This window comes from Corvus hawaiiensis, chromosome 3, assembly GCF_020740725.1.
Source record: "Corvus hawaiiensis isolate bCorHaw1 chromosome 3, bCorHaw1.pri.cur, whole genome shotgun sequence".
NCBI classification, from domain to species: Eukaryota; Metazoa; Chordata; class Aves; order Passeriformes; family Corvidae; genus Corvus; species Corvus hawaiiensis.
Genome location: NC_063215.1, coordinates 104,016,121 through 104,041,303, shown reverse-complemented (window position 1 = coordinate 104,041,303; position 25,183 = coordinate 104,016,121). Strand labels below are relative to the sequence as shown.

General features: G+C 45.7%; 1 protein-coding gene across 4 annotated transcripts in view; it reads left to right on the top strand.

The window, feature by feature from the left end:
- The first annotated feature begins 7,793 nt into the window (after positions 1-7,793).
- The window catches only part of CAPN13 (calpain 13), a 49,721-nt gene continuing 32,331 nt past the window's right edge, over positions 7,794-25,183 (top strand). For 2 of the 4 annotated variants that reach the window (XM_048299789.1, XM_048299788.1), the window contains exons 1-5: positions 7,846-9,348; positions 11,033-11,150; positions 12,795-13,037; positions 23,362-23,431; positions 24,291-24,409. In XM_048299789.1, the coding sequence (XP_048155746.1) occupies positions 12,807-13,037; positions 23,362-23,431; positions 24,291-24,409 (420 nt within the window). In that variant the 5' untranslated portion in view covers positions 7,846-9,348; positions 11,033-11,150; positions 12,795-12,806. Of the gene's footprint in view, positions 7,826-7,845; positions 9,349-11,032; positions 11,151-12,794; positions 13,038-23,361; positions 23,432-24,290; positions 24,410-25,183 lie in introns of those variants that run through there. The other 2 variants (XM_048299785.1, XM_048299786.1) reach the window with 2 other exon arrangements.

Here is a 25,183-nt window from a genome sequence, read left to right as displayed (position 1 = left end):
CATTCTTGTTCTATGTTTTGGCCCTGTTTCTATCCTGTGACTGTTACCCGAAGCCTCCTGTGTTTGTCCACAGAATTAGAGAGTTTAGTTCTTCTCTTCCTCCTCCCCCAAGAAGGAGGAAACATTTAGAAAGATGGTGCAGTTTGGCTGAACAAGTTAAAGGCAGTGTCTGATGTGCTTCCTTAATACATTGTAGAATATAGATTATCAGTGAAGAACATTAGTTGAAATGTCAATGAAAAGTGACAGAAACATTCACTAGGGACCATATGCTGTTCTCTGCACTGGCATCTCACTCTCCATACATGGCTCTGAGCCCTAGCTAAGTGCCTTATCTAGCTATTTAAGGTATTTAATTAATACCTCAGATAGAGTACCAATCCTCATTTTCCCATGTACTGATAGAGCAGAGCAAAGAGAGCAGCCCTGTGTTATCACAGCACACTGTACAGCTCTGAGAGGAGCCTTTCATCCTGACAAAAGAGCTCAGGGCTGGAGCTGCTCTGACACAGTAAAAAGGAGCCTGCTGCCAGCACAGTGTGGGGCAGAGGTCACAGTGCAGGGTCAGCCTGGGAAAGGTTGTGCCAGCTGCCATGCCTGTGCTCTGCAGGCACATGGCAACGAGCTGGAAAAGGAGAGCAGAACACACAAACCCTTTCTTTTCAAGGGACCTGCACTGATGTGCTGGTCTGTTTGTCCATGCAGGTCACAGCTGGCCCCTCACAGCTCTTGGGAAGCAGAATCTGTGGAGGGCAGCTTTCTTCATCGGGGATTTGTGTGTCTGAGTCCTGTTGCTGTGCTGCTCCAGATGACTGCCCCAGGGAGGGCACCACTGGGCTCTGTGCCTCAGATTTTCCATTTGCGCTCTAAAACTTCACCACTTGATCTTTGCTTCTCTTTCAGCTCGGATGGGATTGGGGCTTTCATGTGTCCGAGAGCACCCACCAGAGCCATCCTGCAAAGGAACAGATACCCTCTCGTTCCAAGTCTGTACAGTTATTAAAAGTTCATCCTGGTAAACCCCTAAGCTCTTTCTACACAAGATCATCATGTTGCTTTTTTTCCTTCCTCTCTTGACAGCAGGCCTCAGCAGCAAAACTGTCTCAATTACTGGAGGAGCCCACTTCTGTCCTGAGCTTTTCTCCATGGATTTGCCACCCTTCCTATGCCTTTCAAATAAGAGGCCACATTCTCCTTTGGTTTTGGGCTGAATAAGTATAGCCTCCAGACTAAGCTGAACAGCCTTCTTTATGGGTAGTGCTTTGCTTGTAACTTGTGTCAGTCAGATGAGCAAGCTCAGATGCATCTGGCTACAAAGTCATCAGAATGAGAAAACCCAGGCTGGTAATGTTTTAGGTTCTTTGGGGTTTTTTAACTCCCCAGTCCTGTAATGTTGGCAAGTGCTGATGCTGTTATGAAAGCTGTGGCCAAAAGAATTCTTAGAGAGAGACCAAATGGGTCTCTGGTGAAGTGGGATACAAAGTGTGGACTGCTTTTTTCAGAGGAAAAGCACCTGGTTTAGGTACCCTGTATATTCCAGGGAAACAGAGCATGATCCTGGGAGCCTTGCACTCGTGTTCCCTGAGGCCAAGGAGAGCTGCCTGCTGTCCTGTCCAGGAGGCAGAAAAGATCTGTACCACTCTTACCTAACATGGTAACTGAGGTGAACACAAACTTTTTTCAGACATTACCATCAGGTCTGTAGGAATCTCACCATCCTCTTTCAAGACAGCCTCTCTTTTTAAACTGCCTGGGTACCTTGCAGGTGTGTGTTTGGGTGTTACTGCTTCAGACGAGGTCGCCTCTGTTGGATCAAGGGAAGATGAAGCCGGATTCATCAAAAGCATCTGATTGCGGGCTTTTTTTTATTCTTTTAAATTTCCAGGAGTTTGGTGATGGAATTGTTAGTCTGAGAGATTAATTCAATTTCTCCTTCTATGCCATTATTTGTGTTTCATGGAACCAGTATAGTCAAACAATGGCCAATGCTGTCAGCATACAGCACACTGTTACTGCTCCTCAAGCTCTTCTTAGAGGATTGGGCCAGGATGTCACGTCTGTGACTTCCATCCAACTCATGGCTTAATTCCACTGTGACAGTGGTAGGGTTTGCCATAATTTAGCCTCAGATCCCTCTGCTCTGATTTGGGTAGTAACCCCATTTTCAGGTTTTGGGTATGTGCTGAAGGACATGGAATCCCAGAGGAGCTGTCAGGCTTGTCTCAAGTTGCAGCCCTTAGTTTCTCCAGGTGTTGGATGTCTTGTGGGAGCAAGGAGGAGAGGTGGACAGCAAGTTGCCTGACTGGCATACCAGCAGGGCACCCTTGCTGGCGCCTTACAAATGGCAAGATGTCCAGGAAGAAGAAGCTGGGCTGTGCAGTGCATGTCAGCAGTCAGCAAGGACTGAGGTGAGGACTGGGAACTGCAAATGTTTTCAGTAAGCTGTTGGAATGATCTGCAGGCCAAGGATTCTCCATCAGAGGATGGCGGGAATGTTTCTGGAAAACAAACAAATCCGAGACTGTCGCAATCTGTTCGCACCAAGACAAAAACAAAACAAAAAAGTGTGAAATAAATTTTCTCATACCCACAGGGCTTTAACAAGGCTGGAGGCAGAAATGCCAAATAAGGGCTAATATGCTGATGAAAACAAGAGCTTCGTTTTGATGTGCCCTCCACAAAGGGCTGTCTCTGGACCCAAAAGCTGCTGATGAAGGGGTAGATGGGGGACACTAAGTAGAGAAGGGTAAAAGTGCTCCTTTGGTTGCTAGCAAGGTTTGGTAAAGCAGAGCAGCAGTGCTATGACCAGATGGAAGGGTGTCCGTGTCACTTGCAAGGACGATGTCATGACGGCTCTGTTTAAAAAATGCTTTGATGTTACTCCTGGTGATAGGATGGGCTTATTCTCAAGGAGAGTTTCACTGCTTGCTGCGGAGGGGCCAAACTTTTGTAGAGGTTTTGTAGGGCTTCAGAATTCAAAGTGCTATCATATTCTGTTCCTCATTCAAATGAAAAACAAAGTCCAAAATTTCCTGGGAAATCACATTCTGAAAAATAATGTCAGATCGAATGCAGAGAGCTACTGCAATAACACTTGAAATCTTTTTTACATTGCAATGTTAAACCTTTTGGATAATGCAGAGATGAGCCTGAAGTGATGGGTTTTTCATAAGCAAAAAAATGCAACTGTTGCAAAATCAGAATGGAGCCCAATGGCATTATCGAAATGTATTGTGCCTTTCTCATAGTGAAAATTCATTGTTAGTGGCTTTCATCTTTGACAGAATTGCATTTTTCTGAAGGAAAAATATTCCACTGGGAAATTCCAGTGCTAATATGGGTGTCAGTAGCAGGCTGCCTATTTTTTTATTTTTATTTTTATTCTCGAAGAATTCCCACTGTGGTTCTGAAGTCGGTGGATATTTCTTCTGAAAATAGGGCTCTGGAGAGAGATATTTTTCACACCAAATCCCCCCTCCCCCAAGTGGCAGTAGGATCTAGCTCTGTGGATTCATTATGTACTGTTAAGCAGCTGCCACATTTCACTCCGGCAACAGTTGTACTTCATTTATGAGCGAAATGATTCATATGTGAATATGGCAAAAGTGCTGCAGCTCGTGGTGAATTTGCACTGAGGAGCAGCTCGTGGGTGAGGATTGGGTAAAAACAGATGCTGAAGTAGGACTTTGTTACTTGCCTGATAGTTTTTACAGTCATAAAAGTTTATGTTTTAGAAGGGCAGGTCCTGCCAGAAACAGGAGTGCATAAACACAGAGCAAAGGAGCTTGTTTATGACTAAAATTAATCACAGCTTCCCTGCATCTTGTGTAAGAGAAGCAAATAAATGGTAACACTTGACCTATATACCAAGTTATGAATGAGGAAATGAAATGGATTGATAGTGTTCTTACATTAGTCCCATAATGCAAAAACAGCGGGATGCCCAATCACTGCAGCAAATGTGACAATGACTGAAGGATGATTCCTCTGTTACACAAAACCTATTTGTGTTCACTACCCTGGAAAATTTCCCAGCCTGTTTCTTTTATTTACCGTGGTGTAAATTAGGAGTCTTTCTGCTAAAAAGAGTGTGATCTTCTCAGGGCTAAGAGCAGCAGAAGTAAAAAATTAAGGCATATGTCTGAAATGTTGCAAAAGATAAGAGTGTTAATACTTCAGTGCAGAAGCTCCGTGGGTGGAGTGAGGAGAGTTCCCTTCTTAAGGCCAAGGCTTCCACTAGTATTGGGACAAAGTTATGCAGTTCCTCCCCAGACAGCCTTGAAGATGATACAAAACTCACTGCTTCGGAATTGCCACTGGCTACTGTGCTGGTGTTAACTGGGCTAGAGTTGATTTCCTTTACAGTGTCTGGTATAGGGCTATAGTTTGGATTTGTGCTGAAAACAGTGTTGATATAAGAGAGATGTTTTTGCTATTGTTTAGCAGAATTTGCACACAGTCAAGGCCTTTTCTGCTCCTCACCCCACCCCAGCAGTGAGCAGGCTGGGGGTGCACAAGGAGCTGGGAGGGGACACAGCCAGGACAGCTGACCCCCACTGACCAAGGGGGCATTCCACACCACAGGGCATCACGTTCAGCATATAAAGCTGGGGGAAGAAGGAGGAAGGGGGGGATGTTTGGAGCTGCTGTTTTCCCCAGTAACCGCTACGTGTGATGGAGCCTTTCTTTCCAGGCTGAACACCTTGCCTGAAGCAAGGAGTTAATTCCTTGTTTTGCCTTCCTTGTGCACATGGCTTTTGCTTTACCTTTTGAGATGTCTTGTCCTCAACCCATGAGTTTCTTCACTTTCACTCTTCCAGTTGTCTTCCTGACCTGGTGGTGGAGGGAGTGAGTGAGCTGCCAGCTGCGGTTAGACCATGACAGCCATGCAGAACAACAGTCTACCCTCAGGAAAGCCAGGCAAAGAGGAGATATATGTGTTTAGTTTAAAATCTATTTCAAAAGAACCCCTGTGTTGTGCAATTTTTTGGGTGTATTTTCATCCCAGGGTAGAGGGGAGTAAGATTCACTAAATTCCAAAAATCTGTGATGCCAAAAATCTGTGGTGCCAGCTGAGACCTCACAAGCCGTGCTGGCTTCACATAAAACCTGGGTTCAACAGCACTTGTTGGTATTTGCTCTCTGGTGCCAGTACCCACGAGGAGAGGAAGCTGTTGGTCCTAAGCAAAGGGGCCCTCCTTTATTTGGGCTTTACCAGCCCTAGCGTGGTAACTTAACAGTGTAGAAGCAGCTTTGATTTTTCAGTGATCCTTCTGCTGAGGAGTAGATTAAACTGCACATCTACCCTTAGACAGATTAATGTCCTTGCTCTGCAAAAGCAAACTTCAAGTCAGGGGAATTGTTGGCACCTGCCACAATCTCACAGGGTACCACTGGAAGAAAACACCCCTGCTCTCTCCATGCACAGCCCTGTGCTTTTTACTCAAATCCTTCTTTCTTATTTTTTTTTCTTGCAGGTTTCCACAGACACTTAGGATAGCAAGTAATCCCAAGGCTCATTACTGCACATAAATCCCTCAGCCTTCTGTGTTTGCTTCTCTGGAGCCACCGCAAAAATGGACACATCAATACAGCCTTCTGCAGGAAAGCTGGCAATCTCAAAATGGGCTCATGCTGCAATAGCTGAAATCTCCTGCCAGGTTGGTGATGGGGCTTTCTAATCAACTTTGCAATGAATATTTCTTAAGTCATGTTAATCCACCATTTAAGCAGAGATATCAGTTCCAGACAATGAATCACCATACCTGGAGGGGAATATACCTGCCGTTTCCCCAGAGAGGAGGCGATTAACAGCCCGCGTGCTGTCAGATGAGCCAGCAGCTATGGCATTTATCACCTCACAGCTCCTTTCCTGCAACGAAGGAAATCTTTGCTCCCTGCTTCTGTGCAATCAGCTTTTATTTATGTAGTGGTTATGGAAAACAGCTCTTAAAGGAAAACTGCACCTGTTTTGCCCTCTGAGGCAGATTTTGCTCTAATTTACATGGATGCATTTCCTGTTAAGAGTCTGCTAAATGCTGGGCTCTCATGAGGAAATGAATGCCCTTAAATACGAGCAGGCAGAGTGCAGTACACAGCTTTTAGACCCACAGAACTATAGTAAACATTGATGAAGAAGATGAACTGTCTTTTTCATGAGCATTTTTATGTTCTTATCTCCCATAGCTCCTAGGAACCAGCTGCTATGTGAATTGTTAACATCCCAGCTCAAAGAGACTGCAGTCCAAACAGAAAGCCTTGTTCTGGAGAAATTCCTGAGCACAGGTGATTGTATGATTGCTTTGGGTAAGTGAAGAACTATGGATTGGTAACTTTTTCTCTTAATCCTCAAGGTAAACTTCATGAACATTCACTGCAGGGTAACTTTCCTTTTCATGAACAAGCTGTGGTAGCTTGAAAAAGAGAGGGTAATTTCTTGGGTCTTTGAGTCCCACTCCAGCTCAGTGCAGGCTGACTTCTGAGTTAGGTGATGTTGCCGATGTCCTTATCCATGTGAATATCTCCAAGGGCAGAGATACTCCCGGCTCTCTGGGCATCTGAGCCACTCTGAAGATCTTTTTTGTCTCCAACCATGTGTAATTTTCCTTGCTGCTCCTTGTGCCTGTTGTCTCTGCCCATCTGCTGTGCAGCTTCAAGAACAGCCTGTCTCTACCTTCTCTGTAACTTTTTGGATAGTTGGAGGCTGCAGTTAGGTGTCCCTCCTGGGTGAGCAGACAAACTCTTTCACCCTCTTCTCTCACACCGTGTGCTCCAGCCCCCTGACCATCCTGGTGTGTCTGTGCTGGACTTGCTGCACTTTCAGTGCCCCTCTTAGGCTGGGCAGCCCCAAACTGGGTACAATACTGCAGATATCATCTCAAAAGTACTGTGCAAAGGGGAAGGGTTCCCTGCCTTGACCCACTGTGCTGCAACTCGTGCAGCCCAGGGTGCTGGTGGTTTGCTTTATTGCAAGGTTGCATCGTTGTCTCTTGTTCAGGTGGCTGCGTGCCAGGACTTTTACTCAAACACGTGTTTGCAGGCTGCAGGAATACACTTAGGATTCCTGCCAGGGAATGTGTCCCTGAGAATGTGCTGCCCACATTCCCTTGAATTTTGGGCCTTTTTAGGCTATCTCAGTTTGGTCTCCCAAAAATAAACATTTCCATATTTTTGCTAGATACTCTTTAATTATTTGGTTTGGGGCTTTAGGATAATGGAGGTCAGTCCCCCTCTAAATATAAGGATAAGTCCTACTTCCTCAGGCAGTCCTGGAGGAAATGAGCTGCCCAAGTGAACTGATGTGGAATTTAAGTAAGAGCCCAGTGTAAATGCTAAGAGGCATTGGCCTAAAAATATCTGCTGCTTTTACTGCTGCAGAAAGAATGACATGCACCTCTGATAACTTGTCTTGTGGTGAGTCCTGCCAGGCTGTGCCTGGATCCAGAGTGATTACTGCACTTCCTGGTGCTTTGAGGAGGAAAACAGATGAGAAGTGCAAATAAACCTGCTTTCCTCTAAGAATAGCTGCAGCTGAAGCCACTGCTGGCCACAGGATGCTGTCCACAAACGTAGCTCGATAGAGAACTCATTGTGCATGGCTAATAGAAGTGTGTGTGTGTGCGTAATCTATCTCTGTATATATATTTTCAAGATACGATGAAGTCTGTATGAAACTATTACACCCAAGCCAGAATGGTCGTTGAACTTCAGCTTGGTTACGTTTACTTAAGGCGTGGCAAAAGCTCCCCTATAAAGGAGAGCAGGGGCAGTGCCAGCCCGTGTGTCTCCGCTGGTGCTGGCTGGAGTTACGCCAGAGGCACTGCAGGTAAAACATCCCTTTGCTGTTTTATTTAGCACAAGATGAAGCAGGTGAAATACAAGTAATAGGGCTGGAAAAGCACCACAGACACATGGAGAGGGATTGCCTAGGAGAGATAAATTAGAGTCCCTATCCTTAATGTTACCTGGAGGGAAAGAAAAGACAAATTTGCCATCCTAGAAAGAGCCTCCTTTGTAAAACGGTAAGTTGTCAGAAGTAATTGGATCAAGTGGGAGTAGAGCTTCTAAGATGAGGAGGATGCTATAGTTACTGTAGGCTGCTGTTAAATGAGGTAGAAAAAAGGTATCTGGAACTGTCCTATGCTGTGTATGCAAAACGAGAAGAAAATTGACTTAATAAATAGCCAGAAGGGAGTACTTCACAGGCTGTTTGGAGCAGAAGGTCGTGCAAGATGCCACTGGGAAAGTAATCTCCTGCAGGGTTGCCAGAGTGCCTGGCTTTGGCTTTGATTTTCTGTGGTACTCGAGGCTTTCACGCATGGTGTGTCCAAGGAGCTGCTGTCCGTCTGGGGTTTGGGATGCCCACGTTCTGGTCCTTGCACTGCCTCCTCAGCTTGCTGTCTCTGCAGAAGGCTGCTGGCTCTCTCTCTCTTTTTTTTTTTTTTTTTTTCTCTGAATGCAAGGAGAGATAATAAACTCACACTTTCCTTCACTATAAGATAATTCTGGAACTGAGTTCCCGAAGTTTTTACAATGCTTCAAGTACATGAATGACGGGATCCTAGAGGAAAGAGTGCTGGCATTACTGTAGCATGTATTGTCTACTATGTGGAGATGAAATGTAGCTTAATAATTTGGAGTGTTTGAGAGGAAACAGGGGAAGAAGGGCTGTTGGCTTTTTGGCTTTTCTGGTACTCTTTGTTGTGTTTGAGAAAATGAGTTGATCTTTTTAAAGTACAGAAACTCAGCTAAGCCAACATGGAATGGAAATGTTTTGAGAAAATCAGTGGAGAGGAGAAGGTTCAGCTATGAAGTACACATGGTTTCTAATTGCCTATTTCTACTTTCTACTCAGTGAAAAATACCAAAGCCATTGAAGGAAATGATGTCTGTACTGTGACATAAATCTTTATGCGACGTGTAATTAGCTGTCAGTAGGATTTGCCACCATTGAGTACCTGATTATAGTAGTGGTTTGACATCTTTCCTGAATGAGAGCTGGAGGGAGACAGGGCACACCTTCAGTGCTGCCTTTTAAGCTGTTCAGTGCAGAGAATGGTGGTTGCTTGGGGTTCCCCCATTAATTTCTGCAGGAGTCACCAACCTTTTTGCCCTGCTATGCTCAGAGACTCTGCTTTCCTTCCCATCCCTTCCAACTGTATCACTTGATCTCTTTTTATCCTTCTCTCTGTAGCTTTTCCACTGCTTACCTTCTCTCCCTCCTTCTTTGCTGTTTGTCCCTTTCTCAGGGACAGACAGCAAGGATGTCCCTCTGCCGAGAAGGAAGAGGAACCAAAAAAGAGCAGCAGATGCCAAGTTGGGTGTGATTCCCTTCTCCATTTCAGATAAGTAAGTGTGTTGAAGGAGATCCCAGGACTAAGTAAATGTTTGTTTAGCCCCTCCTGAATGTTTACCCCTTCTGAATAATCATTTCTTTCCTTAGTTGAGTGGCAGTCTCTTTGCTTTTCTTTGGAGTTTGACAATATGTGTGAACCAGCTTTTGTGAGTGTTTGAAATCCCTCCCTCTCTCCTTGCATCTTGTGGCAGGGAGCAGTCCAAGGGCAACATCTCCGATATCCGTTCCATTATAACTCTGTCCCTTGAAAGTCTTTCTGGCTCTTGGGGTAAGTAACAGTGAGAAGCTCACCAAGGAAGCAAGGCAATATTCAGCTTTAACAGCTTTTGTGATCTTTGCTGTTGCTGACGGACCCATGAGAGCCACGGGGAAGAGCTGTGGCCAGGATTCAGGACACTGCTAGCCAGGTCCTGACCCCAGGGACTGCCTGCACAGGGGCATGGGTGGGTATAGAACTCATGTGTCTGTGCTGATGAAGATATTCCTGCAAGGGAAAAGTAGTTAACTGTATTATTTTCCTCAGTCTGGTTGCTAATTTAATCCCAGTATGTTAAACAACGTAATTAAACACACACACACACACACATGCTAAAAACTCTTGTTCTCTGTCAGAAGAGAGGGAATGCGTGTCAGACCCAGCCTTCAAGCTCTGTTAATTTTAATTTGAGTTTTGGAATTAGTAATCAGTTTTGCTGGAACACTGTTTCAAGAAATAGATCTTAGCATGCATGGAGCCTGGGCACAGTTTCAAATGAGTATTTGTTAGGAAGCCATTCCCTTGTCGTGTTATGGTACATTACATGAGATTTATTTCCATTGTATTAAAAAATGCAAACCCAAGGGGAATGCTCTCTCTCCTTGTTGGCCGAGGGTGGTTTCGGATTTTTTTGTGGGGCTTTTAATTAAAACAATGAGATGCAAAACCACGTATTTGTTTAGGCTGTTGTTACCATGCCAGGAGGCTAAGTGAAAGGTGATGAGACTAAGTAAAAAGGGTGTAGGGAGGGGGAGTGGGGGGCTGTATCACACCTTCATTGTGGCTGAGCTGTATTTTTGACATGTGGGAAGAATTCACAGTACAAACCTGCGGCTTTGCTCTTACTGGAGCCATCTGCTCTATTTGTGCAGCACCAGGGACATCTCAGATCTACAGATAAGTTTGTTTGGTAGAAAAGAGCCCTTTCATCTACTAAAAAATTAAACAAAAAAGAAAAAAATCAAAGCAAACAACACCAACCAACCAAAAGAGCTATAGCATCCAGTTGCTGGAAAGTGAAACTGGGTGACTTCAGGTTAGAAGTTAGCACAGCAAAGTTAATTAACTGTAGGTGAGGCTTGCCCAGGGCATGTGGTGGATTTTCCAGTGCTAATTTATGAGAAGGTACATCTTAAGTGGAAGCCAGGAGCTAGGGGCAGGAATCCTTGGATCAGGTGTGGTGGCATCCATAATGCAAGATGCCAGAGGAGGACCACAGGGATTCATGCCTTTAAAATTCAACTAATACAGGGCTTCACCATGGGCTTCTCTTTTCATAAGAAAAGAGGCAAAATGGGAAATATGGCTCAGGATAGTTAGTATTTTGGTTTTGTGAGGGCAAGTGGTAACGAAGGGTGAAAACTGGTGTAGAGCCTGAGTCATGTTTTTATCCAGCAACATGTAATTTTGTGTGACAATAGGAGCTGAAGGAACCAGGAGGCAGGGCAGGCTGCACAACCTTCCTGCTGCTTCTCTGAACCCTGAAACCCACAAGAGAACCTTTCAGCTGAAAGGAGATCCCCAGGAGGTGGTGCACAGGTGTGTGTCTCTCTGTACATCCATGTGGCTCTGGGGAGCACACCTGAAAACTTGTGCTCTGCTTGGACAGAACAAATTGCTTTCTTTAAGATCCAGTGCCACTGACCCCTCCAAAAGTGCAGCTTTTCCTCTTTCTTGTGCCCTTCTCCCACTCCTGTTCTAAAAGCTCTCCCATCCCACAGTCCAGTGTCTCCGTGGAAGATGAACTACCTTCCTTTGGAACAAAAGCAGATCTTTGATGGCAGGAATCCTGCTGTGCTTTTTGATGCCTGTAAGGGACAAAGCCCTCAACAGGAGATTTTGGCTCCTGCATCCATCCAAGCTGTGCCAGCAGGTGTATTAGCAGGTCTGTTCAGTTCAGGGTTTCACTGTATAGATAAAATGTTCATTTTTCTTAATTAACGTGCCCCTTTCCTTTAGACACATTTGTTGAGCTTTTGATGGGAGACCCTTCCTTCTCAGACCAGGGTAAGAGAGCAGAGGAGGCTGCTGTTCTGCTAAGTTCTTCATTTCATAGTCTCATAGCTTTCTTGAAGGCAGAGTTCAAGGGGGTTACATGATAAAGCCAAGCAGCAACAGCAGACAGCAGGCAGAAAACAGCTGCTTCTTCTAATTCTATATACTCTATCTTCTTTTCTTACAGAAGTGTGGATTACATTTGTTAATTGACCAATAAGTTTAACACACGATTCTAGTTTTCCTTTTCTTAACCTATCCTGGTCCAATTCTAACAGTCATAAGCCTTACACAAGTGTTACACAGGTATTACACAGATTTGCATATATAGTTTCTATCAGCTCTTATTGTTCATGGGAACACTCTATCTAAAAAATGTGAACAGTACAGTTCTAGCTATATTTTGTCTAAAGTAAAGAAATTCTGTGAAAAGGCAACACTGCTGCAGTAAGAACTGTGTTTAAGGTCTCTGCTGCAGGTCTTCAATGTTTCAGGCACTTTTTGAGGCACTTAGTATTTATTTCTACTAAAAGTTAAAAAATCTGTATTTCTATTTCACTTTGGTGTGACTTCATGTATCCCAGCTTATCCAAAGGTTTTAATTCAACCCCTGTGTTTGGCTTCCCTCTGGGCCTGAGTCCAGAGAAGCTTTCACTCCAACACACATTAACAGAGAGGGGTTTGACCATGCTTCAGACTGGAATACCTGTAGATGCCATGCAATGACTGCCCAGTTTAAACAACAATTTGAAGTCCTGTGCCCTGGGCACAGCTGTGATACCTGGCCAGAAGAGTCCTGGGTACCTCTGGGCATCGTCCCTGCTCACACTCACACTCCCCTGTGTCTGCAGCTCCTGTTCCATGCCCTGTGCTCGCTTCTATTGCAGTTGTACCTCAGTGCTCACACAGCAGCTCACTTGCAGCTTTGCTCTCTGTCCTCAGGGAAGACTCCAAATTGAATTTGTAGCACTGACAGCACTGGTATAAGATAAACCAGTTGGGATTTGACAACTACTCTTTCCACATGCATTTCCAGCTAATAAGGATTTTGTCACTGTGGCTGCCCTCAGTTCTGCAAGCTGCTGCTCCACAATCCTGCTGGTGGGAGGGGGAGGTGTTATCCCACATGCTCCTAATGCACCACTTTCTATCAGGAAACTAATGGCAGTCCCTGTCTCCCCCTCACAGGAAAGGGGCACGATGCTCGCCCCCAGCTCTGCTCCGGTGCAGGGCTGGCAAACCACAGGAGCAACAGGAAGCCTCCAGAACCTGAAGAAGTTTAACAGCCAGGACTTCAAAGACCTGAAAGCCTTGTGCCTGAGCCAAGGGCTGCTCTTTGAGGATGCCACCTTCCCCGCTCATATCAGCTCCATTGGTCCCAACCTGCTCCCAGAGGAGAAGCTCTGGCAAATACAATGGAAGAGGCCAACTGTGAGTTCCACCAGCTGGGGTTTTTCGTAGCACTGCTGCTGAATGGGAGCAGTGATGGCCAGTGGCTAAAAGCCTTCACTCTGGGGTGGGAGGCCCGTGTTAAGTAGGAAAGTAGACCTCAAGGGGAACACTGCAAGCACACTTGCAAGGAGGGATCCTTGCTGTGGCATGTGGGGAGAGAAGAAAACCTCTGCAACGTTAATGATTTCACCAGGTACGTTTTTGTAGGAAGCTTGCTTCCACCTGTGAACCTGACTAGAACTACTGTTCCGACTTTGATCTGCTTCTAGAGGACTTTGTGCAAACCTGAAAAGTTGTTAAATTCTATTGAAGATCTCCGATTTCTGTAATCCAAGCGACTGACTCAGCAATACCTATTTTGAAGTAACTGGGACAAGGCAGGAGATGAAGTACGTTTGTGTGCTGATTCCCAGTTGCAATTTAATAGGCAGTTATCATCTGGCATATGGAAGTTTAGAATGGGAGGTGGAATCACATGCTCAGCTCTTTTATCCTAGGACCTAATTTAGGAAATCTTCCCATGGTCCAACTGCTCTGTATAGCACTGCTGTGTACCATTTGCTGCTGGTGCAGCTCCTGGATTAGCCACGTGCTGCCCTTTTTCTGGGTTTTGCTGAGCACACTGCTAGTGCCTGGGGCCTTTGGCTTCCCTGGGCTGGGACAAACCAGCTCATCTCCCTGGAGGCAATGCCTCAGGGTGTGGAGACAGTGACTGTGAGACTGTGAAGAGACAGCACAAAACAACTGGAAAAGATTTATTTGGATGGCAGATGCATTAGGGCAGTGAGGGTATGCTGGAGCTTGGCAGCGTGGTGGCCTTGGCACAGCAGCAGCAAGGCTGTGGCCAGCATGGATGTTGAAACACATGGATCCCAGAAGGGAAGCAGAACAGCCTGCAGAGCTGCTAAATGTGGATGCCTGTGTGGAAAGGTGGGAAGGAAGCACAGCACAAGGCGTGGTGGGTGTGGAGATGCTGGGTGCAGATATTTGTGTGTCCTCTGTGAAGGTGCCATGAAGGGATCATTCTCTTCTGCAGAATCTGCTCCTAGCACAGGCTGCATGTCTGTGCTTCTCCTTAGGCAGTTCTCCTTCAAGTCTGTGTCTGGTGAGAGTGCAGCTGGTGCTGTGTTTTTTACACCAGCACTCTGCTTATGGGTTCAGAGCAGGTGGGAACAATCTCTCTTGAAATGGGGGTTGTAGTAAGAAAGTGACTAAAAAATGCAAAGGAGAGGAGTTAGTTGCCACTATTTCCAGTCTAAAAGAAAAAATACGATAACTAAGCATTAGACTCACAAAAGACAAGCACATATTAGAAAGGACTCTCCAGGGGCATTTTAAAGATGAATAAACTGGAACAAAATGTTATTATACAGTTCTGTTAAATACTAACACCCCAGTGCTTTTGCAGAAGAAGGGTGTAGGACTTCAAAAGCATACAAAGTGACTTAGAAACCCAAATACCACTGATTTTGAGGCACCGCGCTGTGGTATGAACATCTATCCTACTCTAATATCCTGAGAGTTTTTTCATGTGCAAAGGGACTGATGTACCTTGCCAAAAGCAGAATCTGCTGCTGCTAGTGCTTGAAGTTTGTCAGGTGAGGCAGATACTGGAGAATTCCCTTCTATTTTGCTGAATCCATGAATACTAAGCTTATGAATAAAAGTTTTTATGGAATTGGTTTCAAAAATTTGCATATGTCCTCTCCATCCCAGCATTTCCCTTCTGAAGAATTTTTTTACAGCAGCCAACAATTTTCCAGAGTTTGTTTTTCAGGAAGGAGCAGGATCAAAATCCTTGGCTATGCCAGAGCTCTCCTTCAATAAATTAAACCATGTGCTCATGGTCCAGGGTTCATGACATGAGCATTGAAAAGCCTTTTGCTATTTTATAGAGGCTAAAGCAGCATCACCAGCTGCTGTTCCATGACAAGGGACAGAAGTTGAGACTGCTGACTCATCTGGGTCATCTGGAACAGAAACTCCGGATTCCAGTGCTGAAGAATGCCCCATTTTAATTTTTTTTCCTCAGTTTGACCTAAATTTTCACCTGTAGCTGTTTCCCAACCATGAAGGATTCACCCTGCCAGACAAGATGCAAGATGGAGGGCAGTGGCATCAACTGCCTGAGGAGACCAACCAGAAATTCCCAAACATCACCACAACAGCCATGCTGTGTCATGGTGACATCAAAGTGTGGCCTCGCTTTCCTGACAGAATGAAGCAGGGGTAGAAGAAGTTGCTAAATCACAGTGGTTTCTTTTCATTTATAGAGCTGCAGAGGTTGAGAGCAAAGGGTCAGGAAGCTGTGTTTTGTGAATTTCGTAAGTCCCAAAAGGCCAGTGCTGTGTCCAGTTGCGCCTGGGAGTTGGTCCCTCAGGAGGAAGAGGGAGGTATCAAGAGCAGCAGTGCCACCAACCTGAAGTTTTTCAGCTGGGCACCTTTCAGCCATGCAGAAATGTTTGTACAATCTTTGTTCTTAGGCCATTGCACTGCCAACTCTAAGGATATGCGATCCCAGGTGTTTAAGCTACCTAAACAACTCAGCCAAGAGATACCCATAATTTCCTCAAGAGAGACTTTTTCCTACCTGAATACATCTCCCAGAGACTCAGTGCAGTTGTACCCTGCTGACAAAGTATGGCCAATTTAACCTATGTCTGCATTTTTCTCAGCCTCCACCATTAGCTCCCTCTGACATTAAAATAAATTTGTCTGGAAATGTACCTGTGACTGGCATCTTGGTCCTAATAATCTCTTAGCCTCCATTTGCTGTCATGCAGCATCTGGTTATTTAAGTGGTAGATAGCAATTATAACTGCTGTCTTTGTTCCAGATCCAACCGAGCAGTTGGGCAACATGCTGCTTCTATTTTACCTTGTACATTGTCAAGAGAATTGCCAATTATGCTCAGAGTTTGGAGTCTTCATATCGGGGGGTAATGTATGAAGCAGAGAGAAAGCAGCTTGATTTCAGACAGTAACAGTCAGCAGTGACAGTCAGAAACAACTTTTTGACTTGTAAACTGGTCTTGTTTAATAGGGATGTGCCTGAAAAGGGAGGGAAGGTGGCTCAGGAGCACCAAGACAACATTCGAAATGTTTCTTTTCCCGACTCTGCAGTAGTTGCAGTTTCCCATCAGATGGGGGCTGCTTCAGGCTGTGTTTGCATCCCCAGGGCCTCAGTGTACGCCCTGTGAAATGTGCAGTCTGTGACAGAGATTTTGTATGTGGTACCTCAGGCATTACTAGAGGCGGGGCTGAAGGTACCAAATACAGCAGGACCTCACAATTAACTATTCCTTTGGCTCACCAACAGTTTTGAGAAATGGAAGAGAAATTCTACTTTAGACTGAATAAAGTATTTTCTATTGCTATGCTTTTCTAAAGATCAGTCAAAGGGAAATTCTCTGCGAAGAATTATGTCAGATTTTAAAAACTGAGATGCTCCTTTTAAAACATTCAGAACAATTCTTTTTCATCGTTTGCTGCTTTTCCTTCACACGAGCTATTGATTGGAACTGAGGAAGCCATGAAATGATTAACTCTTGTGGAATATGCATTTTTATTCAGTTAATGTTCAGGCTAAAGATTTCTCTCTGTTCTGATCGTAGTGCATAATACTGTGCAGATGCAAAAAGAAATTGAAGGAGGATGGTCCAGACGATGTGAATTGTGGTGATGCTAAATGTGGAACGCTTTACTTCTGCTAACATTGGTTATATTTTCAGACATGAGATGTGTGAGGGGAGAGAGATTACCATCTGTGCAGCAGTGCCTTGGCCCTGCTCCAGGGATAGCCCACCACTGTGCTCAGTATGGTACCCATTATAAATGTGAAGGATAGTCCGTGCTCTTCAGTGCTTATGATTTAAAAAAAGCTAAAAAGGGCACAGGGTGAAGTTGCTGAAGACTTTTCTGAAAGGTCTTCAAGGTTGCAGACTACTGCTCCTGCCCTGTTCACCCTTGGTCTCTTGGGGACCCTGTAGCTTCCTTATGGGATGAGGGGATGCTGAGCAAGAGCTGGGATAAGAAGGTCTGTCCTCTGATTAACATAGACAGTTATGTGTGTGAGCAGCTGGGAGAGATGGAAAAGCTGCAAGGGGGCCAGTGGCAGTTTGAGGATCAGCATGAGAGGAATCCCCGAGTGACTTGTAGTGGGGTGCGTGGTGAAAGGACTGTCTGAAAGAGCCGACATGGGCTTTGTCTGCATCATCAGTCTGTTCACAGCATCAGGGCGTGGACTCCTTGGGGTTAGCTGGTGAGAAAGTGTCTTAAAGAATTCCTTGGATGGAAGGTGCAGAAAGAGGCACTGTGAACTCAGGCAAGGGATACACCTTGTTCTTATAGCAGAGCCCTGTGCTACTGCACTTAGCACCTAAAAAACATTGGAGAAAATTTTACATATTGAGCCAGTGCTTGTTTGCTGGGGAAAGTGATCTATCATTTAAATCAGTCATTTGCAAAAGGGCTTCTTCATGTTTTTAATCCCCTTCCTCTGTCCCTTCCCAAAGAAAATGTAACCATCTTTCAGGAGCAGAGTGCCTATTGTGATTCCTTGCAGCTTTTGGTGATTATTTGTTCCTTGGCCTGTTATTTATTTCCCAGAAATTTCCAAGAATTAGCATCAGCATTATGGAATTTTGAATCCAGCAACTGACTTAACAAAAATGGACCCCTAAAAAAAATTAATTTTGAAGTTAGCATCCTTCTAGACAGATAAGCTGAGCTGGATTTCCTACTGCATCAGCCTTGGCCTGTCTGTAGCTGGAGGGGAGAAAAACCCCAGATTTCATTCAGGCAAGAATTTAGACAACAATTTGAAGTTAACCTAAAATCTTATCTCTTAATAGAAGAGGGGAAAAATGAAGAAAAACCTACCAAAAACAAAAAGAAGAGGAAAAATAAGTACAGGTTGTCACATGAGCTGCTTTAATGAGGAAAGTTACGGGAAATGTGTGGCAGCGAGGGATAGTGGTGTCCTGCAGATCTGTCACTTTGGGGCCGTTTCCTGGCATGAGCCAAAGCTGCTCACCAGCTGTTCATGGTGGAGTTCACAGCTTCAGTCTTTCCCAGGGGCCAGGAGGCTCTTGGATCCTGTTCAGTGTTTCTTCGTGATGAAAATCAAAATCAATTCGCCTTGTTCTCTCCAAGTGTGCGTGTGCAATCAGTGTAATTGAACGGGAGCAGCATCCCCAGGCTGCCGTTGTCTCAGCCCTTGCCTACTCAGCTGATTGCACCTGACCTCGACTTGGAATTCATCCCTGTGGGCCAGGGAAGCTGCAGTGCATCACCAGCTATTACATCCCTCTTCCTGGAAGACAGAAAAGGTTTATTTGTGTAGTACTTCCCGACTGCATTGATCTTTGGGAAGGGCTGATTGTGAGGGGCAATTCGTGCATCCTGGGTGGATTGGAAAGCAGCCCTGCTGTGATGGTCTGACTGCCCTGCTTCCCTGTTTCTCAGGCAGGATTATATGGCTGTGGTGGCCGGAGGGTAGTTGGTAACTCCATGGCACTTTCAGTTTGTACTGTGTGGTCCAAGGGGGAGGTTCCAACGCCTCTAGGGAAATTGCCTCTCCAAGGCTTCGGGTGCACAGGACTACCTCCCTTGTTTACCTCCTTTGCCTCCTTTGTTTGCAATGACTGTTTAGCACTGAGCCACACAAAGCAAACAGGTTTCAGGTAAAATCCGATCTGATTTCTGGTTTTGTCTGGTTGTTGCCATCAGTCCATCCTCCAGCAGGACTTAGCTTTCACATTTGTGGGCTCCCCCACCTGTGTGGAGTCTGGTGAAGTCATTCTTCCATGCAAAAGAGAACTGGAGCAGAGCATGGCTTTTATAAGCAACCAGTGCATTTGTATTGAAATCAGGCAATTAGGAATTGAGCTATTCTGCTGTAAAACAGGGAATTGAGTTCTGTCAGTGTGAGCAAACCCCTTGAGAGCAGTCTGATTTTTCCTACTAATTTTGGCTTGCTCAGTTATCCTCTCCCTCTCCACTCTGTCAGAGACAAGTCATTGCAAGTCAGATCTTTGGTGTGGCCCAGCAGATCTTTGGTGTGGACCCGAGCTGAGCAGGGCCCAGCCCGGCCCCGCTGCGCTGCATGAGCCCCCCAAGTGACCTGTCCAAAGGCCGGAAGCAAGAGAGGTTTCCCAGGGTTTATTTGTTCTTAAATGTGGATCACAGAGGTGTGTCAAGCTTCTTAAGTGGCTTTAAAAAGTTGCCAATATTCAAACTAGCCAGGGGATTGGTTCTATTGGGTCTGGAGGAAGCTGTAAGCACCGCTTTGCAAAGAATCACTTCCGTGACTGATGGAGCCTTAACTAAAAACCCAAACTATGCTAAACCATGACCACATCTTATATTGTGTGGGTTGGAAAAGACCTTTAAGATCATTGAGTCCAACCATTAACCCAGCACTGCCAAGCCACTATGTCCCCAAGTGCCACATCTATGTGTCTTTTAAATACCTCCAGGGGGGAGACTCTGCCACCTCCGTGGGCAGCCTGTTCCAATGCTTGGCAATGCTTTCAGTGAATGAATTTTTCCTAATATCCAACATAAACCTGCCCTGGCACAACCTGAGGCCATTTCCTCTTGTTCTGTCACTTGTTACCTGGGAGAAGAGACTGACTCCTACCTGGCTACCACCTCCTTTCAGGCAGATGTAAACAGTCACCCTCCTGAGCCTCATTTTCTCCAGGCTAAAAACACCCAGCTCCCTCATCCATTTCTCCTGAGACTTGTGCTCCAGACCCTCCACCAGCTTTGTCCTTTGTTCTGCTCTCCCTCATTATTCCACCTGTTTTATTTGTCTGGAGGTTCCCTGTGGTTATGGGATGTATGACAGTGGTGTGACTGACCCCTCCTCAGCACTACTGGGCAGTGCCTTCAGCCCAGGGAACTGTAGTACCGTGTTTGCTTCTTAATCCAGAGCAACACTATTACAGGCACAGCAGTGCTGCTGAATTAACATTTGTCCAGCTGAGAATGGTTTGCCTTTCAATCAGTAGCAGCCTTTTTTATTTGTCATAATTTGTGTGTGTTGAACAGGGAACACCATGACTCATGATGGCAGGATGTGTAAGGATGGTGGAGCTGTAGCAGAGGGGAGCAACACAAGTGTAGCTGAAGGGAAAGATGTGGACCTGTGGCAGGAACAGAAGCAAGGCTGGGATTTTACTTTAGGGTTAAGGTGAACTGACCAGGAGGTGGCTCTGCTGTCAGTCATCTCCAGCTTCTTAACCCTCAGTGGCCTTGTGCCAGCACTCAGAGTCAGGTGGGGAAATGTGTGGGAAAGTGGCCAGCACCCAACCACAGCAGCCTGCAGCCAGACTGTCTTCCACTGCCTGGGAAATCCCATCTCAGGCTTCCAGTTTTTCACAAAACTGTTTGACTGCGTCCTTTGCATGTCTGCATGTGGTCTACTTCTACACTACCCACCTCCAGCTCCTTCTGGGGACTTGTTCTTCCCTAAAAATGTCAAGCAATTATAAAAAGAGATTTAGAGATAAATGCATGTACAGGACACTTTCCTTCCACCTCTCAGATTAATTCTCCATCTTGCCCTTTAGATGAACAGTACTTCTGTGGTAAGACCATGCTCTAGAGGATGAACTGGTTTGAGCTTGAACTTCTCTTTCCTTTTGAATACATAATGAAGTCTTCAGTGGGCCAGGGAAAGCGAGTGATGAGAGCTTTGTCCTGAGGGGATGAGTTCAGGCAGAGTGCTTGACTTGCAGCCCATATGGTTGCCTTTACTGCTGGGCTCGTAGATACTCTGAGAAGAGACCACGTGCCTCCCTGAGCTCCCTCTTCTTTCCCCCTGCAGCTAAAACTGAAAAGTCTCAGGAATAATGCCACAAAGCCTCATCATTTCTCAGTGAAACAGGGTGCTGCGTCTGGACAGACTTAGAGTTAAAGCTGTGGTTTCTCTCTTTGTCATGCAACTCGAGCAGTAGGAAATAGTGAGGTTTGCACATTTTGTGCAGTGGTAACTATGTGTTTAGCTGTGCTTTGCAATAATGGACAATGTGGTGTTGTATGACTGCTGTATTCTTGCCTTTGAAGGAAGAGGAGCTAATTGGAGACGTCCTTTCCTCCCGGGTGAAAGGGTCCAGATTTCCAAAGCACTTTACCCATCACAATTATGTCCTCTCTGTGCTATTTCAGGAGCCCTCTGTGGGTTCAGGCAGCTGCTGAGCTGCCCCTTCCCCTGGCTAGTGGAAACTCTGTATTGTGTCCTAGTTATTGCCCCGGAGCCCGTGGGGAGTGCACACTCCTGGAAGCAGAGCTTGGTGTGCTGTGGGTGCTGGGAATACAGTGTTGGAGTGCTCCCTCTGACAGCCACAGAGATGTTTGTGTGCACAGTCCAGGCGTGTTGGCTGGGGCTGACTTCAGATTATGTCTTTTCTGGTTGTAGACTAAATTACCAGTTTCTCTCAGCAAGGAACCTGCTTAATGACTCAGCTCATCCCTGTTTGCTCACTGGGGAGTCGGACACCTTGGTGGGCAACAGAATGTTTGGTGAGGCATCTAATGGGCTGACTTTTCAGCCGCTCTCCACAACAGGCTAGCAGGATCCACAGAGCACTTATGAGCTTTAGCATTCTGGCACAGAGCACAGCATCAGCCCTTTTCTTGGGGATCCCATAAAGACACAGCTGCCTTCCCATTAATTACAGGCTCATGCTTCTGGATGGTGCATACCCCCATGGCATCTGTGCACTGTAGCCTAGCCACCCTGCTTCTGGCAACTAAGACTTCAAAGCCCTCAGAAATGATGGGGGAAACAAAAATACCCATTCCTTTATGCTGTTGGTTTTCTGGGATGACTACTGGCAAGTCAGACACACACAAAGGCACAGGCAAGTTCAGAACTTTGTCATGCAGTTTAATCTTTCCTCCGTGTGGAAAGTTTTGAGTTCACCCTGGTGAGGGGCACAAACTGCTTTGGGAAATAGAGGATAGGGGGAAGGTAAAGCTGGGATGGATGTAGAGTGGAAAGGAGAAGGGCTCAGTGCTGCTGTTTCCCTATACTATGAGCAAGCACTGCTGCTTGTGGCCACACATCTTAGGCCTGCTCCCAAGCCATGGGTAATCTCTTGCTGCAAATCCCCAAAGTCCTGGGATAGGTGGGGATGGCTGTAGGAAGGCATCTCTCAAGGAATTTGCCTGCCTAGGTTGTTTTCCCCCACATCAGCAGTGCTATGGAATCATGATCCGCCCACCAGCTTGGAGCAGTGACGTTGCATTGCATCTTTTCCTGACAGGGAAACTTTTTAGAGGGGTTTGATCACTGTGAAGCCATTTCAGAAAGCTGACAGCACTTACTAATGCTGAGCTCATGCAACCATGCAAGTCATGAGTCACATTGTGAGCTGGTCTCATTTTTGTGCAGCATGTCAGATCAGCTAGGGAGAAGGAATGCCAGGGCCTGTTCAAGGAAGGGCTGCTGTATTATTTTTCTTACCTGGATGGTTTTTTTCCTCCTTTCATCTCTTTGTTTTCTTACGTGTGTGATGACTTGCCTGTTTCAGGCTGATTGCTCTTTCAAAACAGAGCCTTACCCCACTGGAATGTGCCAAGGGGTTCTCATGGGGGATGCTGAGGCCATTCCTTCCTGAGCACTGAGATATCCCAGGCCAATAGCAGACACAGCTGGGAGAATGGTTCACGTATCTGTGTGCAAAGCCAAGCTCTGAAGTGCTTCCCCCTTCACTGCCCAAGCAAGACTCTCAAGGAAAATTCTCCCTGAATCAAAAATGTCAGCCAGGCCTATGGGATTTTGCAGACAGAGATTAAACTCTCTTTCCGTATCTTCCTCACCAGAGTGAAAAAAGCAGCCCAGGCTGACCTGTATCAGACCTGAATAGAAACACAAAAGACTCAGAGTGTAAAATGCTCCCAGACCCACTGCTGAGCTGAAGGATGGACCCTGTTCCACTTTGCTTGGAGACCTGTGTGTGTCTCTGCCCTGCTGTGCCCCAGGAAACTGCGTGATTTCACTTCCAGGCTCAGACCCCTCTCTGAAAGGTGTCAGTAGCATTAGAAAAACCCAAATGAAAACTCAGGGAGCACCCAGCCCTAGGAATCCACCCCTGGGAATATCTGAGCAGATTAAAGAAGAGATGCCTGAGTATCTCCTCTGGTTTTGTTGGTGGCAGGCAGCAAAACACCAGGGCTCAAGAAAAAAACAGTTTTCAGATGTGGAAAAGGTAGGCAAGGTCTTCAAGGGGCAGGAACATGCTGCTGGCAAAGGCTGGGTGCTCACACTGTTCTTTGTATTTTCTTTCCTCCAGGAACTTCAGAGAAACCCTCATTTGATCATGGATGGAGTTAGCAGATTTGATATCATACAAGGAGAAATAGGTAGGGTTATATTTATGTTTTGGAAGAGATGTGCACAAAGCAATAACCCGTGACTGCTTTGCCGTGTTCTGAGTGCTCGGTGGGAAGATGTGGACCATGGTAGCTGCAGTAAACAATCAGTGTGGGTCAATCTAGACTGGCATAAGTCCACACACAACTTATTGCAGATATTTAACAGGATTCCCAAATGCAGCAGCTCAAATCTTTGTTACTTTTGTCTGGCATCTGCCTTCTGGCTGTGTAAGGCCAAGCATAGAAACAGAGGTCCAGCTGAGAGCAGGCAGATGCTTCAAGTGCGCGGGTCCAGCACAGCTAAGTGTACGTAGGTAAGTAGGCACAGCTCCAACATTTTCTTTCTGTCCTAATGTCTTCATTTGACTGTCAGCGTTTTCTTTCCTGTGGATATTTCCATTCAACTCCTCTGATACTTACCCACTATCAGAGTACGTATCTGCGTGCTGTGTCGGTTCCATCTTGTACTCCTGGACCATGTTTGTTTTTGGGAGCAGCTCTGCTCCCATGTAGAAGGAAATGCCTTCCCATTTCCCACTCCACTGAGAAGTTTGAAGGTTTCCTAAAGAGCGTTTTGGACTGCAAGTCTCAACATGACTGCAAAAGGTGGGAGCAGCCTGAAAGTAGAAAAGGATGGCTGGGTGACAGCAGGGTTTCCAGTGGACTTTGCTAGTGAACACTTCAGCATTTTGGAGGAGGAAAAGGTGACAGAAGAATGTTGGTTGCTTTTGGCAAAGTGTTTCTTGAATGTCCTAGAGGCTGTAGCCCACTCTCTTTTTAAAGAGTTAGCTATGATCAACAGCAGTGAGTAGCTGACTGAATACACTGGATTCTTCCCTCCCCTGAGGTGACTGCTGGATGCTGGCTGCCCTGGGCTCCTTGACACTGCGGAAACAATTTTTGGAAAATGTTTTACCAAAGGACCAAGGATTCCAGGACGATTATGCTGGGATTTTTCATTTCCGGGTATGTATTCCCTGTGGTATTGGCACCTCTTGAGCTTGGCTGGTTGGATTGCATAGGGGTTCAAGCTGCGGCCCCACATCTCAACATCCTTGAAAGCTTTAGTTCTTCAATGCTGACTCCCAGTTTGGAATTTTGCAGAAAATCACGAATTTTTTTAATGATTCTTTGTGCTCCAGGGGGTGCAATTGCACGTCAGGGAATTTGATGCCCTTTTCAGAAAGTTATGACTGCAAAGGCAGTGGTACCAGCTGTTCAGATAGATTTGTGTACATATAGGTTTTAGATGGCATTCTGGTGGCTGCTTTGATTTGGGCAGTCTGTTATGGCTGTCATCTCACCTGCACTATCTATTTGGGCTTGTTTTCTGTTTCCCTACTTCACGTTGCCCTTTTAGCTTGTTGAAATGGCTGGAAATTACAAATCCTTGGAGACAGATCAGAGGAACAGGCTTTTGATATTTTGAAAAGAGATTTGCTTCAGAGAGAGGAACAAGGCTTTTTAGTAAATCTCACTTTCTACCAAGTCCTAAAATTGTCTGAATCTCCCAGGAGGGTGACTCGGGTAGCAACTGGCAGGCTCTGCTTGCTTGTATCTGAGTCAAACAAATATCTGGTGGGATTAGAAGAGCTTGCAGCACCATTAAACTCCAGAAGCTAAACTGGATGTGGAGAGAATCACGGTATAAACTCAGCCATTGCTCATCCCTCTTATTTCACAAATCTCTTTTGTTTCATGCAGTTCAGCACCAAACAAAGAGCTCTGGCAGTGAGACTT